General features: G+C 39.2%; 1 protein-coding gene and 1 long non-coding RNA gene across 3 annotated transcripts in view; one reads left to right on the forward strand and one right to left on the reverse strand.

Moving 5' to 3' along the window:
- The window catches only part of LOC139669928 (uncharacterized), a 32,656-nt gene extending 20,446 nt beyond the window's left edge, over nucleotides 1-12,210 (forward strand). For both annotated transcript variants that reach the window (XR_011697342.1, XR_011697343.1), the window contains 2 exons: nucleotides 2,326-2,451; nucleotides 7,687-12,210. This is a non-coding gene — a long non-coding RNA (uncharacterized lncRNA). The remainder of the gene's footprint in view (nucleotides 1-2,325; nucleotides 2,452-7,686) is intronic.
- Nucleotides 11,532-16,579, reverse strand: part of LOC139669926 (1-phosphatidylinositol 4,5-bisphosphate phosphodiesterase zeta-1-like) — a 46,186-nt gene continuing 41,138 nt past the window's right edge. The window contains exons 12-13 of the mRNA XM_071550889.1: nucleotides 14,904-15,053; nucleotides 11,532-11,629 (exon numbers count right to left, since the gene is read on the reverse strand). Of these exons, the coding sequence (XP_071406990.1) occupies nucleotides 11,547-11,629; nucleotides 14,904-15,053 (233 nt within the window). The 3' untranslated portion in view covers nucleotides 11,532-11,546. The remainder of the gene's footprint in view (nucleotides 11,630-14,903; nucleotides 15,054-16,579) is intronic.

The following is a 16,579-nucleotide window of genomic DNA, read 5'->3' on the forward strand; positions in this document are numbered from 1 at the left end:
CCATGTTTCATATGGCCAAAGCACTGCTATAAAGTGCCCTCTTTAGATTTGGGGAAAAGTAAGCTACAGAAGGGTAGGGAATATGCCAAAGAGCAACTCAAATCCATAGTGACAATTTTATCTGATTTCTTTTCATTGCACCTGCTTCTGGATACCCAGGTCCTGTTGAACAATGTCATGACAATCAGCTTGGCAGGTGAATGCCAGGCTGAGCCTGTTTGCAGTTCAAAGGTACCAGGATAGGATGGATGAAGCCATGTTACGTTTGTAGCCTATTACGTTCCACCTGGGCTCCTCAGCTTGGTGCCCTTTGCAGCTGCTGCTCACCTCAGCTTTCAGAATCAATCCTGACATGCCCCCTGGTTATTCACCTCACTGCTGGGATGATTTACGGGATCTCCTTGTGCTGTATTTCCATGCTGGAGATAGTGAAGATCATTGTGCTGGCCCTCAGCAGTTGTGCTGATAAGGTCTTAGTCAAGAATAACTTTTTTTTTATTTTTTATTTAGCAAAATTCCCTTATTTGTCTGAAATAAGTAAAAACAGTTGACCTTCAAGTTATTGTGATGTTCATTGAGAAGAGCTTGATTATAGTTACAATCCTGGTTGCTTGGACTGATATTTAAGGCTACAGTTTTTTCTCCTTCCTGATTTTTAAGACGTGTTCAATTTACTGGTACTTGTAATCCTCGACTGAAGTTTTAGTACAGTCCTAGATCAACAGAGATGGGTTTCCAAATGGACAGTGTAAGTTATAAATCCTGCATTAGCAATGAGGTACTCAGTCCTAAGAAAATACCCGTTACTTTCATTGCCCTTTGATGGCTTTCTTATGTTGGCCATTGAACCCCATCTATCTAAATCCCCTGTGTATTTTAAAGCAGATGCACTTGGAGCGGCTTAGCAATAATAATATTAATCATTCACGTGGTGCTGACAATATGTAATGATTTGACTAGTGCATCCTTTGATGCTGTATAGGGTTAATGATAGCAATAATAAACTTTGCAGTTGACCACATCATTTGCCTTGAAGAATCATTTCAGGTAACAAAACCCAGAGTTTTGTTGTGCAAGCACTGGTTGCTCTCACACACAAGCACAGTTTTACTTCCCAATAGAGAAGTTATTTATTGCTAGAAGACAGTGGTTTCTCCTATCACAGGGATATGTTGTTGATAATGCCTGTAGAAAGCCCCCCATTTCCAGACACATACTGTGAATAGTCAAAATCTGAGAAATTACTTCATTCTGAGACAGGTATAAAATTACAATGGGACATATAAATGCAAGTGCCTGTATAATACTCTGCGTTATTTGTTGTAAATGTGTTAAGATCTCTTTTTTTTTGGCCTGTATTCTTATTTGCATCCTGTCACTGGATTGCCTATGAGCTGAGGGTAAACTTGCTGCTTAAAATGCTGATTATACAATTCAAATTACTGATATTTTGATATGCCCCATTTTGAGATTTCTGATTATATACTGTGTAACCAACACAAGGGTTTGTGGTTAATTATACCTGCTCCGTAGTTTTCCGTTATTATGTTTCTTGCATGTTCTTTTGAAGCCTCAAGTAACACCAATGTGTTTTCTGAGTAATTCTAATATTGCTTTAGGAATAACCTGACAGCTTTCCAGAAGTTATCAAAAAACTCTCCACCCACCAGCACTGGCTTATGACTGAGCCTGGTTAATAGATTGGCTCTGATCTCAAGTAGCTACCATAAAATGGAATATCTGGAATATCATTCAGTAACCTGGACTGGAAAATTAAAGAGAGATTGCAGCTGTGTGATGGGTGAGATTGGAAAGACTGTTATTATAAGATTCCTGTTCTGCCCATACTGCTGTAGGAACTGCTCCCGGTTCTTCTATAGTAATATGTTCTACTGAACATCCTTAGAAACAATCAGTTCTTTTCAGCATCAGCACTGACACTTAGGGGTTAAAATCAGCAGAGGCTTACTGGGTAAAATCCAGTTTCTCTGGCAATGCATTGCTCTGGAAAGTGGAAGAACTAGACTTCGTATCAGATTAAGCTGTTAAAGTAGATTGAGGCTTAAGTGTTTTCCCATCAGCATGTAAAATATTAAAGATAGGCAATTCTACCTTGTATTATTTAATTTCTATTATTGATTCAATTTTAAGATGAATTCTAATAATTCCTGTTATTTAATGCACTAGCTCTCCAATTTAGCCAAGAGAACACAGAATGTAACCTGTTTCTGTGTCTGCCCAAACTTCAGATTTCATTTGGTACTTTTTATTTGTTTTCTTTGCTAGAACATCAGCATTCATATTTATGACCTTTTTGTTTTTCAGCAACTCCCAGATGGCTCTGCCCCAAGTGCACATGCTGAATTTTCTCTCCTGACAGATCCTTATGAGGTCAGTCAAAGAAAAACAAGAACAGCTCCAAAAAGCTCTGACCCTACTTACAATGAAATTGTGAGTACTGTTCAATTCTTCCACCATTTCTTATTTCACAGAATCACAGACTGGGTCAGGTTGGAAGGGAACATAGTGGGTCTTCTGCTCCAATGTCCCTCTCTCAGAGAGGATCATCCCAGAGCACATGGCACAGGATTGTGTGCAGATAGTTCATTAATATGTCCAGTGAGGGAAACTTGCACGGTCACCATCACAGTAAATAAGTTGTTCCTCATGCTTAGGTGGAATTTTCTGTGCATCAGTCCCTGCCCATTGATGCTGTCCTATGGCTCAGCACCACTGAGCAGAGCCTGGTCCATCCTCTGACCCTTTTTCTTCAGACGCTGATGGACAGTGATGAGATCCCCTCTCATTTGTCTCTTCTCAAGGCTGAACAGGCCCATCTCCTCAACCTTTCCTCATAAGAGGGATGCTCCAAGCCCTTCATCCTCTCCACAGGCCTCCGCTGGACTCAGTCCAGTGGTTCCTTGTTTTCTTGAGCGGGGGAGCAGCACTCCAGATGTGCCTTACCAGATGTGCTGAGTAGAGAGGCAGGATCAACTCCCTTGACCTGCTGGCAGTGCTTTTCCTAATGCACCCCAAGACATCATTGGATTTCTTGGCCACAAGGGCACAACACTGCTGGCTTGTGGACTGCTTGTATGCATTTTCTGTTCAAGGCTGGTAGACTGAGGCAGAAGCTGCCCCAGGGAAGAAAAACTACTAAAAATACAAGTCAGCTGTCTTTTAAGTTAGTTACTGTCCAAAACACTGTGTACAGAAATGTACTAGTCTTTTTTATGAGTTCATAAGTTTTTATTAAAGCCAAGTGGCTGGAAGGAAGGTGTATATTAATTTCTTTCTTTCATTGAGGCTGAGAAAAATCTGAAATGTGCTACTGTTGGGTATTTTTGATTTTAGTTTTGTACTTCTATTGCTTGTGACTGCCTACAGCAAATTATCAACCTTGCAAAAGTGCTTTTTACATTTCATTTTTACTCATGTGTGTGAGAGTAAAGATGTGAAAGTCCAGGAGGGCTGACAGTAAAATGAGCTATGCCAAATGTTTTGGAGTTGCTTTTAACAAGCACTCCTTTTTTTATTTTGTTCCCTTTTTTGAATTTTGGAATTTGTGGCATTCACACCGGTATAACATTTTATTAAAAAATGGTGGTTGAGAAAATGAATAGCCTACCTGTTATAAGCCACTGTTAGGAATAAATAAGTTACTCGAGAGGTTTCAGAGTAGTTCAGTGAAAAATAAGCAAAAAAAAAAATTAAAATAAACCTGAATTACTTAATTTTAAATATTTGCTGAGAAAAGCCATGATGACCAGATCCGCCTGCAGTGAGGTCTTGCTCCTGTGTGTAAAATGTGCCTTAAGAAATGCTTCAAGGTCTCCATTGTCCTCTCTTGAGTGCCTGCCTGTAAGCACAGACACAGAGTGAGCAAAACTCCAAGGCAAAGCAGAGTGTGCATTCCTGCAAGGAGAGGGCACTGTCTGTCCTGCTCTTTGGGTACAGCCAGATGTGAGCACATAGACCTGGGCCATATCATAGACCTGTTGGAGATGAGGGAGGGGCTGGCTTGGAGCAGCCTGAACAGCCCCAGCAAGTCTGGTGGAGAGGGAGGAGGGGAACTGCATCAGGAGCCACAGCCGCTCACTCCAGCACCACACATGCAGCTAATTTGGATTAATTACCCGAATCTAGGAACTGTGCCATGGCTACCTAAGGAGAAGCAACTGTCCCACATTTGTGAGTAAAATGTCATTAGACTCCTGTAGGTCAACAGTACTTCTCTTTTTGGAGCCAGGAATACTTGAATTCCAGCCCTAACTGTCCCACTGATTTGGTGCATGGACATGTATAACTCACCTTAGTCTGATCCAGCTGTATAAACAGCAGCCAAGTATTCTACTGCACAGTCATTTCAGGATTCAACTGTTGCGTTACGAAAGTCTGGCAGGTGGCATTTGTTTTACCCACATTCAGCTATCTCTAGACCTTTCTTCTGTCCCTACATCCTGATGATATATACCTTGCTCCAGCTGAATTTGCAATACCAATTTAGAAAGAGTTTACTGGGATAATTTTAAAACCACCCACCCTACACTCTAAAGGTCTGTCATTGCTCCAACCGTAAAGTCTCTTTTTGGCCAGAGATTGAAAGTTGTTCATTACCTCAGTTCATGCCTATTATGCACCATACTGAAGATTTCTAAGTTTTTACAGCTTACATGTATATTTTTTGTTGATTTAAAGCAGCAGCTGCATCTTTAATATATTGGCAAAGAAACAAGGCAGCTTTCTTTGGTAACATTAGCAATGGTCCAGTGTCAGATCATAGACTTATTCTAAATTATATTATTGCTTACTGTATCTCCACTTGCTTTTCAGATTTTCTTCATCATTTCACTTTTTTTGGTGGGGAAAGGCAGCTGAGGGACAGAGAAGCTGGAATTTTTAATTCACATACAATTTGGCAAAATGGGCAGAGGAAACATCAAACCCAAAAAAGTGCCAAGCACTACTTCCCTGATAGCCATTCCAAACCATGATTTCCAGAGGCATCTAAATAGAAAAGGAATTGTTGACCCCTGGTAAGATCTTTCTAGTAAGAGCCATTTAAAAAGAGTGAGTGGGACAGTTTTTCTTCCCCCACCCCCAACCTCTGGCAGTGTATGTTCATCCCCATAGCACCAATTATCCCCTAAACCAGAAAGCTCAGTGTCCTGTGGGTCAGTGTTTCCTGCCTGACATCCTGTCTGTTCCATGCTCCTAGTGAAATCCCTCCAGACTGCAGAGCAGACAGAATCCCACTGTGATCCCACAGGCAGACGAAGTCAACTTGGGTTGGGTGGGAGAACCAACAGTTTTGTGCCTCCAGGGTGCCCCTGTGATCTTCAGAACCTCCTTTCTGTTACCACTCAGCATGAGGAACATTGCTGGGGATGTGCCTCTGTAAGCTCTGTTCCTGCCTGAAGGATGCCTCCCAAGACCATTTCTGCTCCTTACAAGTGGAGTTGTCGAGAAGGTCCAGCCCACAGAGATCCAAGTTGGAGGGGGCTTGGGCTGACTTTTCCTCAGCAGTGTCACAGGTACAGCCTGTGCTCGGATTGCACAGAAAATCCAAGCAGGTTGTGTGGCAAACACCTTTTAGGCAGTGTCAGTTTCCCATTCTCCAGAAGTGACAGAATGTCACTGCATTTGCTTTTTAAACCACACAGAGAAATTAAAATTTAAAGTGCTCTTCCATTCCAACTAGAATGCCAAAAACATTTCCAGCCATACAAATTTTAGATTGAATGTGCTTCTCTTAACAAAGCTTACCTTTCAGGCCTGAACTAGCTGAGAGCATTCTTTCACATTGTATCAGCCCACATGCAGTTCACTCAGCAGTTTTTGATTAATGCAGAGACTAAAGCATAGGAATCCATTCTGAGTGCAGCTCATTTTTGTGAGCCTATCACTCCATGGGTATTTCTTTGAATTTAGAAAATAAGTCATTAACATTTCGTACTTAACCTCAGTGCATTCTCACAGTATTAAGGTAATTTAAAAAAATATTTTAAAAACTATAGGCCTTAGTACTTTTCTAAAGTACTGAATAACTGTCTCATTTATTTTGAGAAGTTTGAACAGCACTTCTGGAGTAATGGAAACATCAAAGTTTAGTAAGTTCCACTTGCTAAACTGGGTCCAATCTCAGAGGTGTTCCACATCTACAACTTCTGCTGAGTGGGTCGAGCATTCTGTCATGTTTAATATTTGATGATGCTATTAAAAAATTCCAGCATTTTTATAATAGGTATGATTGGGTGTAGTTAGAACCCAGAATCATTCATGAAGTTGCTGGCATAAGAATCATAGAACCATTAAGGTTGAAAATTACCTTTAAGATCATCAGGTCCAACTGTCACCTCAGCACCGCTATCAAGTTCACCATTAAGACACGCCCTCAAGTGCCACATCCACACTTTTTTTGAACACTTGCAGGGATGGTGACTGTTATAATACTTTACAACCATTGCCATGAATAAATTTTCCCTGATACCCAGACTAAACCATTCTTGGAACAACTTGAAGCCATCTCCTCTGGTCATGTCACTTGTTACCTGGGCAAAGAGACTGACCCCCACCTGGCTACATCCTCCTTTCAGGAGGTTGTAGAGAGACCCCCCCCGAGCCTCCTTTTCTCCAGGCTGGACAACCCCACCTCCCTCAGCTGCTCCTCACAGGACTTGTGCTCCAGACCCTTCCCCAGTTCCATTGCCCTTCTCTGAACTTACTCCAGCACCTCAATGTCTGAAATATTTTTACTATTGAATTAGTAAAGTTTATAGGCAGTTTTCACACAAAATTCTTATTTCTTCTATGTTGTGGTTCTGTTGGATCTAGAACAGTTACAAAATTTTATGGAAGTCTTGGATAGAAGGAATTTTCATTTTACTTTGGCTTGGTCTTTTTTTAAATTCTGGTACGTAGCACGAGATTTAATCACAAATAACTGGGAAAACATTCTGAGGTACTGTGCCTTGATGCGGCACACTTTTGTAACACAGGTTAATGCAATGTAAAGTTGCTTTAAGCTGCTATTAAGGAATACAAAACAAATGAAATATACATAGGTTAAAAAAATTGCCATCAAAACTGTTTTGTTTTTTCTTATTTTTGCAGAAGAGCAATACCATTTATCAAAGCATCTGCTATAGGAAGATATTGAATAATTATAATAACTGACACTTTTACACATTTACCTATCTTATGTTTTCATGCCACTGTCCATGATGAGTGCCCTCTATCTGAATTTCTGCTTCACAAAATCAGGCATGTTATGATTCCTGTGGAACTTCATAGAGGTTGTGATATTTCTACACACTTGAGTTCAAAGCTCTGCATAAGTCAGAGTTTCAGTTTTCACATGAAAAATTATGTATACTGGAGTTTATTTGCTCAAGCATTGCACAACAGAGTTTTCAAGTTTATTACAAATGGTAATCAGATTTCATGAGCCTAAGCTGGCAGAATCACTTTTATATAAACTAGATAAGATCAAATATATTTCTGAGGTAAATTCACTAACTGCATTTGGCTCATGGTTAAGCGTTTACAATTCTGGATGGAAGTTTAAAGTAATTATCCCAAAGTTGTAATAATCATCCTGAGTGCTGTATTGAAGTAAATGCTTTGACTTTCAAATAGATTAACAAATTTGTGTTTTTCTTTCTGTTTCACTATATATGATTTCAGGTTGTGTATGACAAAGTCACGGAGCTCAGAGACCATGTACTGAGGCTTGTTGTGAAAAGCAAAGGAACATTTGTGGGAGCTGTTAACATTCAACTGAGCAGTGTCCAGTTAAATGAAGAAAAGTGGTACCCATTGGAAAATAGTATAATTTAAATGTTCCCTAAGATAATTCAGTTATTTATCTGCTAATGTTTTTTTATCCCATTTCCCACGGTACATTTTGTCTCGGTTGCCCTTGAGAATGTGCAGTCATCTGCTGATCACATTTTTTAACATCTCTAATCATAAGTCTTAAAATTGCTACCATCTTCCTGCAACAGATTCCTGGTGGTGTGAGTTTAAAAAAATCACATGCTAAGGACTGGTAGCAGCATGCAGGAAGTTCTTACAACAATAAAAATTTTTGGTTATTTCATCTCAAATTGGACTCTAAAAATACTGAATTCTGGACACATCAAAGCGTGGGACCTCATTCTTTGCACATTAATTCCACTGACTGTGTTGAAACAATGCTGATAATCGTGTAATTTATCAGCAACTGCTGTGACCCCACTGCATCTGATGATTTCACCAGAAAACCATGGGATAGTTCTCGGGTGCCAACACATTTCAGATGTCCAACAAATTTCAAATTAAATCTTATGCGATTAGTAATTAGTTCTTTTAAAGAACTTAAAAGCTTTTGATATCATGTAACATTCAATCCAGGATGTTCATTTGTCAGTAAGATGTGTCATTTTTCCTTTTATTCTGACATCCAAGAAGCAGATATAACTGGTCATTTGTGAGAAGAAAGGAGGAGGAAGAAGCTAATGTTCATAAATAAATAGAACACATTGAATGGGAGCTTTCAGTGAGGTATTTATTTAAGATCGTGGTATCACAGATATTTGTTCACCAGTCTTACCACAGATGCTTACCTCTTATGCTGCTTAAGGGATTCAGGTCAATACATGCATTGAACTGACCTCAGGGCTATAAAATATGTCTTTACATATTGAATAATGAACATGAGTAGTTCCTTTAAGTTCACTGAGGCTAATTACGGGCTCTGTTATTCAAGGAATTTTTACATAAGTGGAAGAAGCACTTAAGCACATCTTTAAACATTTGGCATGTAAGCAGCCATCATAAACTGTCCATTATTGCCAGACTCTTGCACACACTCTAGCTGACCATGTGTATGGACCTTTTCAGGACCAAGGGCACATTTCTAAGGCACAGGAGACAGGTTGATTTCTGATCTGCTCTGCTGTAAATTTTAAGTTACAAGTTACCATATACTAGGTAGGTCTGACATTTGTGCTGCCAGGAGGAAAAGTGGTCAACAGAGGGATAATAATGCCAGAAATTAAGATAATTGCCTTCTTCACCCAAAGGACACTCAGAAATCAGCCTTCAGAAGGTGAAGTTGTATAAAGCTCCTGAAGTGAGACTAGTTATTTAGGAAACAATATAGGCTGGATTTTTTCCCAGCATCAAACCAATTGACTCTGTCAGTTGGCCAGTTTTTGTCTGAGAATAGTTTCCCCAGGCAATCTGCTGTATTAAGCTCCTCCTCAATGAAAGGAGGTGGAGGGAACTCTGCTTGAATATTAATAGTCTGAGTATATTCAGAGCCCTAAGAAGCTATAAAATATTTACCACATAAAAGGGATATTGGCTGGCATACAGATATCATCACTACAAAGATCAGTATGCCTAACATTTTAGATTATAGGCTCACCTGGGTGAGGAATCAAGTGCCTTGTCATTCAAGCACAGAAAACACACTAAGGCCAGCTTATAGGGTTATCAAATTACCTGCCCTTATAGTTCAATATTGATTATAGAGTCTTCTTAGTCTACTGTCTTAGCTTCCTTATTATAATTCTAATGCAACTTTCTAATAGTGTTATTTCCTGTGACATTTTCTAATGGTTATTTACCACATGCCCTGATTTTCCATCTTCGAGAAACATTAAATAAAATGGCATTAAAATAAGAATAAATAAAAAGAGCATTACAATATAATACTATCATAACTGTCTGCAAACATAACGAATATTGTGTGGTATTGAAGAAAGAGACCTGTAAACCTAACATACTCTTTAAAAAAATATTTGAGTAACAAATCTGCCATTAACTGGGTGGCTACAGTCCCGTTGAAGGTCAACAATAGTTCAGTTCTGTAAGGAGATTGGGAAAATTTTGTCTTATGGGGAAGATCTACACTGATAGCTTGATTAGGCAAGAAGTAGATCTTAAATCACACAATCAAGCCTTGCTTTTTCTAAAATTCTTCTAGTTCACCTCAAAGCGCTGTGCTTCCTATTTCCTGAGTTCACAGTAAGATGTATCCTGAGCTCCCTGCTGCTGTGAGGACCATGGCCCTTTACAAATCAGTCCATGATTTTTTTTGTCTTTCTTTAGCAGCAGGATATTCAAGACTAAGCTAAGAAAAGGTGCCAATATTAGCATATGATTTTTTTTATTGTTTTAAGAGCTACTTTTTTTTTCCTGAAAACTGTTTTTTCTGGCATCAAAATAACAGTGGACATTAAAGAGGAATAGCCCAATCAGAAGCTGTTGTTATTATAAATTTAAGGGTTACACTGTATGTCTAATTTTTCCTGTTCCCTTGGAAAGATAAAATGGTAAGAAATTTTGTTCAATAATAAAAATGTCAGTGTAACTTGCTTATATCATAAAAATTGTCATGATCTCTCAGATCATATATATTAGACTAATATTCTCACTCAGTAATCAATCATAAATTTGAAATTAGCTGAAAATTACATTATTACCTGAATGTTGAAAATGTAAAAAAATGTTCAGTATTTATAAATTGTTTCTAAAGAAACAAAGAACTACAGAATGGTTTGGTTTGGAAGACACCTTAAAGACCATCTCATTCCAACAACCCTGCCATGGGCAGGGACACCTTTCACTTGTGCAGGTTGCTCAAAGCCCCATCCAACCTGACCTTGACCACTTCCAGGGATTGGGGAATCCACAGCTTCTCTGGAAACCTGTGCCAGTGCCTCATCACCCTCACAGCAAAGGATTTCTTCCAAATATCTAATCTAACCCTGACTTCTTTCAGTTTATAGCCATTCCCACCTTGTCCTGTCACTACAACCCCAACTCTCTTAGACTGTCTGCACAGCAGAGATGCCCCATTGCTCTGATCATCTTCATGGCCTCCTCTGGATTCACTCCAACAGATCCACGTCTTTCTTGTGTTTGGGGCCACAGAGCTGGATGTGGCACTGCAGGTGGGGCCTCAGGAGAGCAGAGCAGATGGAGAAAATCACCTCCCTCAACCTGCTGGTCACTCTGCTTTGGATACAGCCAGGATGCTTTTGGCCTTCTGGGATGCCACATCATGCTGATATTCTTGTCAACCAACACCCTCAAGGACATCCCCAAGTCTTTCTGAGACTGACCAGCCTGTAGTTCCCTGGGTCTTCCTAATTTCCCTTTTTAAAAAAGATGGATTATGTTTCCCCTTTTTCAGTCAGTGGAATTTCACTGGCCTGCCATGACTTCTCAAATATGATGGATAATGGCTTAGCCACTTGCTTGGCCAGTTCCCTCAGGACATGTGGATGTCACTTGTCAAGTCTCATGGACTTGTGCACCTTCGCATGTCTTAGATGTTCTCATTCTTCTCCTACAGCAGGCACTTCAGTAATTGCGGTAGGGCCAATGTCAGTAATCATCACTTATCCACTTACACAAGAAATCCCATTAGCTTAATGAAATCATTGAGAACGTACCACTCTGGGAATCACAGCACTGAGCTGTTGCAAATCCAGTGATGTTACTTTATTCATGTGGGGTTCAATGCCCCAAATGGCTGACATTGCAGAACACCCTCAGTAGTACCAGACGTGGACAAATAGTGAAGCAGATTCCAGCCTGGCTCCATCTTTTCCCAGCAATGGGACATTACGGTAACCTGTAAATACAATCACACTGTATTAGTGTGTTAATCACAAGCACAAATATTATGATGTTCTACTATGCAAATAAGGCATAACTTATGATTCTCTAAATAACTCTTTAAAATACATTGAAATAATACAGAACCCCAATACTATTTCTATTGCTTTTCTCCTCTGCATATACAGTATTTCAGTTCTGGCACTTTTGGTCACAGAGTGAAAAAATAGTGTTTTCCGGGATGTGTGTTTTTAAACTGAAGACTTTCAGCCTAGTGATATTTAAACATGGGGAAAGCATACATTTTAACATTCAGAGTTATTACTTGCTGCACACATTGTTCTGATAGCAAAGTAACTTGTGAATCAGCAGTAATAGTGCCTTAGAGAAGAACAGTGTTGCAGCAGCAACGCACTGTCCAGCTGAGGCAGAAAAAAGAAGTGTAAGATCTACCATGACATCTTAAGTGTTTTAAGATTCTTTTGCATATAAGTAATTCCTGTTATCAGACACAAGGTGTACCTCAGAAACTGTGTGCTTATCTGGTTGTTGAAGCATTTGGAGAAGCTGTAGTTTTCAACTTCAAACATAATTAACTTACCTGCTTGGTAAATTGCAAAACAATCTCTTCAAAACCCCTTCCTGTATTGCTTTATATTACTAAATGCCTATTATTTCATAATAATAAACAATGTCACTTTTGATTAAAAAGATGTTCTGTGTTTTATCTATGTATAAATAGCTGCAGTCTCTGTTTTGAATAAATATCTATGTTCCGAACTGCAGTTTTCAAAATCCTTCTTTAGATTTGTCTGGATGTTTATGTAGTCTTTGGGACCCTCATTTACTTGAGTTTGGAATTTCTTGGTTCTTTTATACAGAATCATTTAGCTTGGAAAAGACCTCTAAGATCATCAAGTCCAACCTAAGACCAATCACCACCTTGTCAACTAGACCTAAGTGCCACGTCCATTCTGTCTTTAAACACCTCGAGAGAAGGAGACTCCACCACCTTTCTGGGCAGCCAATTCTAATGCTTGACCACTTTTTCAGTGAAGAAATTCTCCCTGATGTCCAACCTAAAGTTCCCCTGGTATCTAAGATTCAGCTTCTGGGCAGCAGACAGCAAAACTGGTTCCAGGCAATTTACATTTGAGATCAGTTTTTAGGGCATGCACACAATATATTGAAGACTCAGTTTATTTCCTATCCGAAGATACACTTCAGGGACTAAGACTAATTTCTGAAGACTGTTCAAGCCTCTACCTACAAAATGCTCCACAAAGTGTCCTGAGAGAAGTAAAGCTTCCCTTTCTTATCAAAATTGCTCCAGTTTGCATTAAATAATTAACTATTCTTGGATCCCATGATAGTAATGGCAATAACTGGATTCCTGTCCTGTTTTAGTATTATACACAGCAGATTCACTGGGACAGGGACTGTAGCACACAATCCCTCTCCACTTGCCTTTAACCACTGAGACAGAGAATTATTCTCAATTTGAGCCCTCTGTTGTGAAACCAAATAATCATTGCATGAAAAATCAAATCCTGCTTCAGCTGGCCCACAAGCATTCCTCCCCGGCGTAGTCTGCTGAGGTGGGTGCCTGCTGCTGGGGAAAGGAAGGCAGTGAGGATACAGGTTTAAATCCTCTCAAAAGAAACTCTGGGGGAGGATGGCAATGGCACAACTTTGTCCCACTGCCTGTCAAAGGCAAAATAAGATGTAAGCGCTGTTCAGCCTCTGGAAGCAACTTGCCCTCAGGGCCACCTCAGGATATGAATCCCAAGGAAAGAGGGACAGTCCTGTAGTACAGATGAAAGCAATGGGAACTCTGAAGAATAAGACAAATCTTAGCTCACTCGTCAGCATTTTAGGCAGTTCTTCCCTAAGAAGTACAGACTGCTGTGACTCCCACTGCAAGAACATTATTTTCCCATTTCACCGTTTAGAGAGCTTGGGTACCTATAGCCAAACCATTGTTCCAGACCTCATTTTAGAGGTCTCAGTGCTAAGCACTGCAATAAATTTTGAAATTGTGTATCACCTCACCTCTTAGAAGCATTTCATTTATGCCTTTGTGCATCCTTATAACAAATTACATTTTTTTATATTGTGTTAGGTGGTGATTGGGGCAATTTTTTTGTCAGCATTTACAGTTTTTGTACCTACATTCATTTCCTAGCATTTTGTGTTACTCCACTCAAAATATTTGCTGTAGAATCTGCATACTCTTACTTTTCCAAAACATGAATCCCTCATTTTTTACTACAATTAATCATACAGGTACATTGGAGCCACATGGAAAAATTGTATGTATGAAAAAAGCCCAAATCAGTGATTTTAGAGGCATATGTGAACATCAGTGCCTGATATTTAAATGTCTCAGACATTGTGAGTTGGGTTTTTCCATTATCTGGAAATATACAAATATAAGGAAAGTAAAAGGTTATCAGTGTAAAAATTTATGTTGTAGAAAAACAACTGTGCTCTAAGAGTAATGTCTTTGTTCTTCCATAACTCCTCAACCTCAACTAAGAATCACAAGGAGCTTTATGACTTTAGAGCACAGGGAAAAAAAGCCATTTAAAATCCCATTAAGTTTAATAAAAAAGGCACAGTGCCCGTTGCCAGCTCAAATGTTGTGCCTTCACATCTTTATTCACTAATAAAAGCTGTTTGTTTTGTCAGAAATAGCTTTAGAAACCCAATGTAGTAAACAGCCATTTTACTTAAGCCTTTCTCCTTGGCGTACTGACTTCTGTGTGTGCTCTTTGTGTGCAGCCTATTCATTACAAAAGGTTCCAGGATCTGTGTTGGTATAACAATACAAACTCTGGCAAGGAAAATATCTTAAATATTTTGCCTAATTTATAGTCTTTGTTCTTCACTCTGAAAAGTTGCAGATAGGTTATCTGAGGATTTTTTGGTGGTTTGTTTTGTTTTAATTTTGTTTGTTTGAGCCTAACTGAGTAGAAAGTGCACAGAACTTCACAGCAGTTTTGACTAATCTCACTTCTTGTAATGAATTAAAATACCATCTGAGCAGTTTCTATCTAGAATGAAATACTGCAGTAAGACTAATTAGCTGTCATTAATATTATTTTGATTTCAACATCCTGGATTTGCATTCAGAGATTTGCATAATTCCAAAACCAAGGAATGCCATTTTTACATATAGTTATACAATCCTCTAGAAAATAGACACAATGCTGCATTCTCACAATGCTACAGTAATGACAAAAGCCTGGAATTCTGCAGATTTTTTTGAGATCACATAAATATATTACCGGTATTCAGGCTCAGCACAGGTAAAGTGTATTGACCAAGGAATTCATGGTTAAGCACAGAGAGCTCGTCCTCCACACAGAAGCGTATCATTGCTAGTTCTGGAACTTGGATGTTAAAAGAGAAGGTTTCATTCCATTTAGGGTTTAAAGCTAATGAAAAAAGAAAATAGGATTAAAATACAATTTTATTTTTTTAACTTAATAACTGAATTCTTGTATCTGCTATCACTAGTCTGAATTGTAAAGATTCACTCTTCTTCCCTAGATTTATGTGCTCATTTAAATAGATGACGAGACTCCCACTGGCTGCAGGGTTACATGGATCACATCTTTCGTGTAGATTATGGAGTTAAAACTGTCAGTGGGAAACTCTGAGAATGAAACAAACATAGACAGCCTGGGACTTGTTTATAGTATACAGGCCAGCCCCTTCCTAAGGATTTGTCAAGGATTATCATACTGTAAAACAGAAGCCTAAGAAAGTCAGTGTCATCTCTTAGAAGAGCAAAATAGAGCAAGGATAGCCAGATTAAGAACCTCTGCTCAACTTAGATTTTCCTATAGACAGAGAATTCCTATATATGTCTATATAGACATATAGCTTCATGTTTGTGCCAAAGTTTCTCCTTTTACAGTGTTGTAAATAAGGTGGGAGCTAAATAAATTCAGGTAGTAAAATGTTGACTTGACTAGCAATGCAAAAAGAGGATATGGAACAGGAGAGGGTTGCTTTGTCTTGAGCAATGTTCATACAGAGACAAGAAATTCAGGGGCTGATTTAAAATAGCAGCCATCTCTGGGGAAAAAAAAAAAAAAGAGAAAAGCAAAATAGAAGACAGAGGTGCAGAAGAAGAGAAATCGTAGGAAACTTGTAGTCTGAGACATCAAGATCTATATGAAAAAGATAAGAGAGTGCTTGAAGACAGATACAAAGAGTACATTCTTCACCTGTCAAGCAACTAAGGGACTACTCCTACCAGAAATTTCATATAAGGTAAGTGATGAAGCTAAAAAACTTTCTTCAGAAAAAAAAAAAAATTAAATTTCCCAATTAGTGTACTGGTTTAGGCTGGGATAGGGTTAATTTGCTTCATGTCAACCTCTGTGGTGCTATGTTTTGAATTTTTGACCAAAGTGCTGTTGCTGAGCAGGACTTATACAGTATCAAGGACTTCTGTCTTTGTCATGCTGCAACACACCCTCCCCATCCGAGTGAGCAGGCTGGGATGCACAGGAATTTGAGAGGAGACAGGACTGGGACAGCTGACCCCAACTGACCAAAGTGATATTCCATATCATACGGTATCATGCTTGGCATAAGAAAGTTGGGGGAAAGGAGGAAACACAGGTATTCAGTCTGTCTTCCTGAGTTAACCACAATGCATAAAGAAACCTTGTTTTCCTGGAAATGGCTCTGTGCCTGCCCACTCACGGGAAGCGGGAATGAACTCTTCATTTTGCTCTGCCTGTGTGTGCAGCTTTTACTGTACCTATTAAACTGTGTCTATCTCAACTAAAGAGTTTCTCATTTTTGCTCTTCCACCCCTCTCCCCATCCAAACTGGGGAGAGCAGGCAATCAGCTCTGTGGGGCTCAGCAGCTGTCCAGAGTGACAGCAGCGTGTAAAAAAAATTCCATCTTCCCTTAGGAAAGTGCTTCTAACTAGGAATTTGTGCT

This window comes from Pithys albifrons, chromosome 3 (assembly GCF_047495875.1).
Source record: "Pithys albifrons albifrons isolate INPA30051 chromosome 3, PitAlb_v1, whole genome shotgun sequence".
Taxonomy (NCBI): domain Eukaryota; kingdom Metazoa; phylum Chordata; class Aves; order Passeriformes; family Thamnophilidae; genus Pithys; species Pithys albifrons.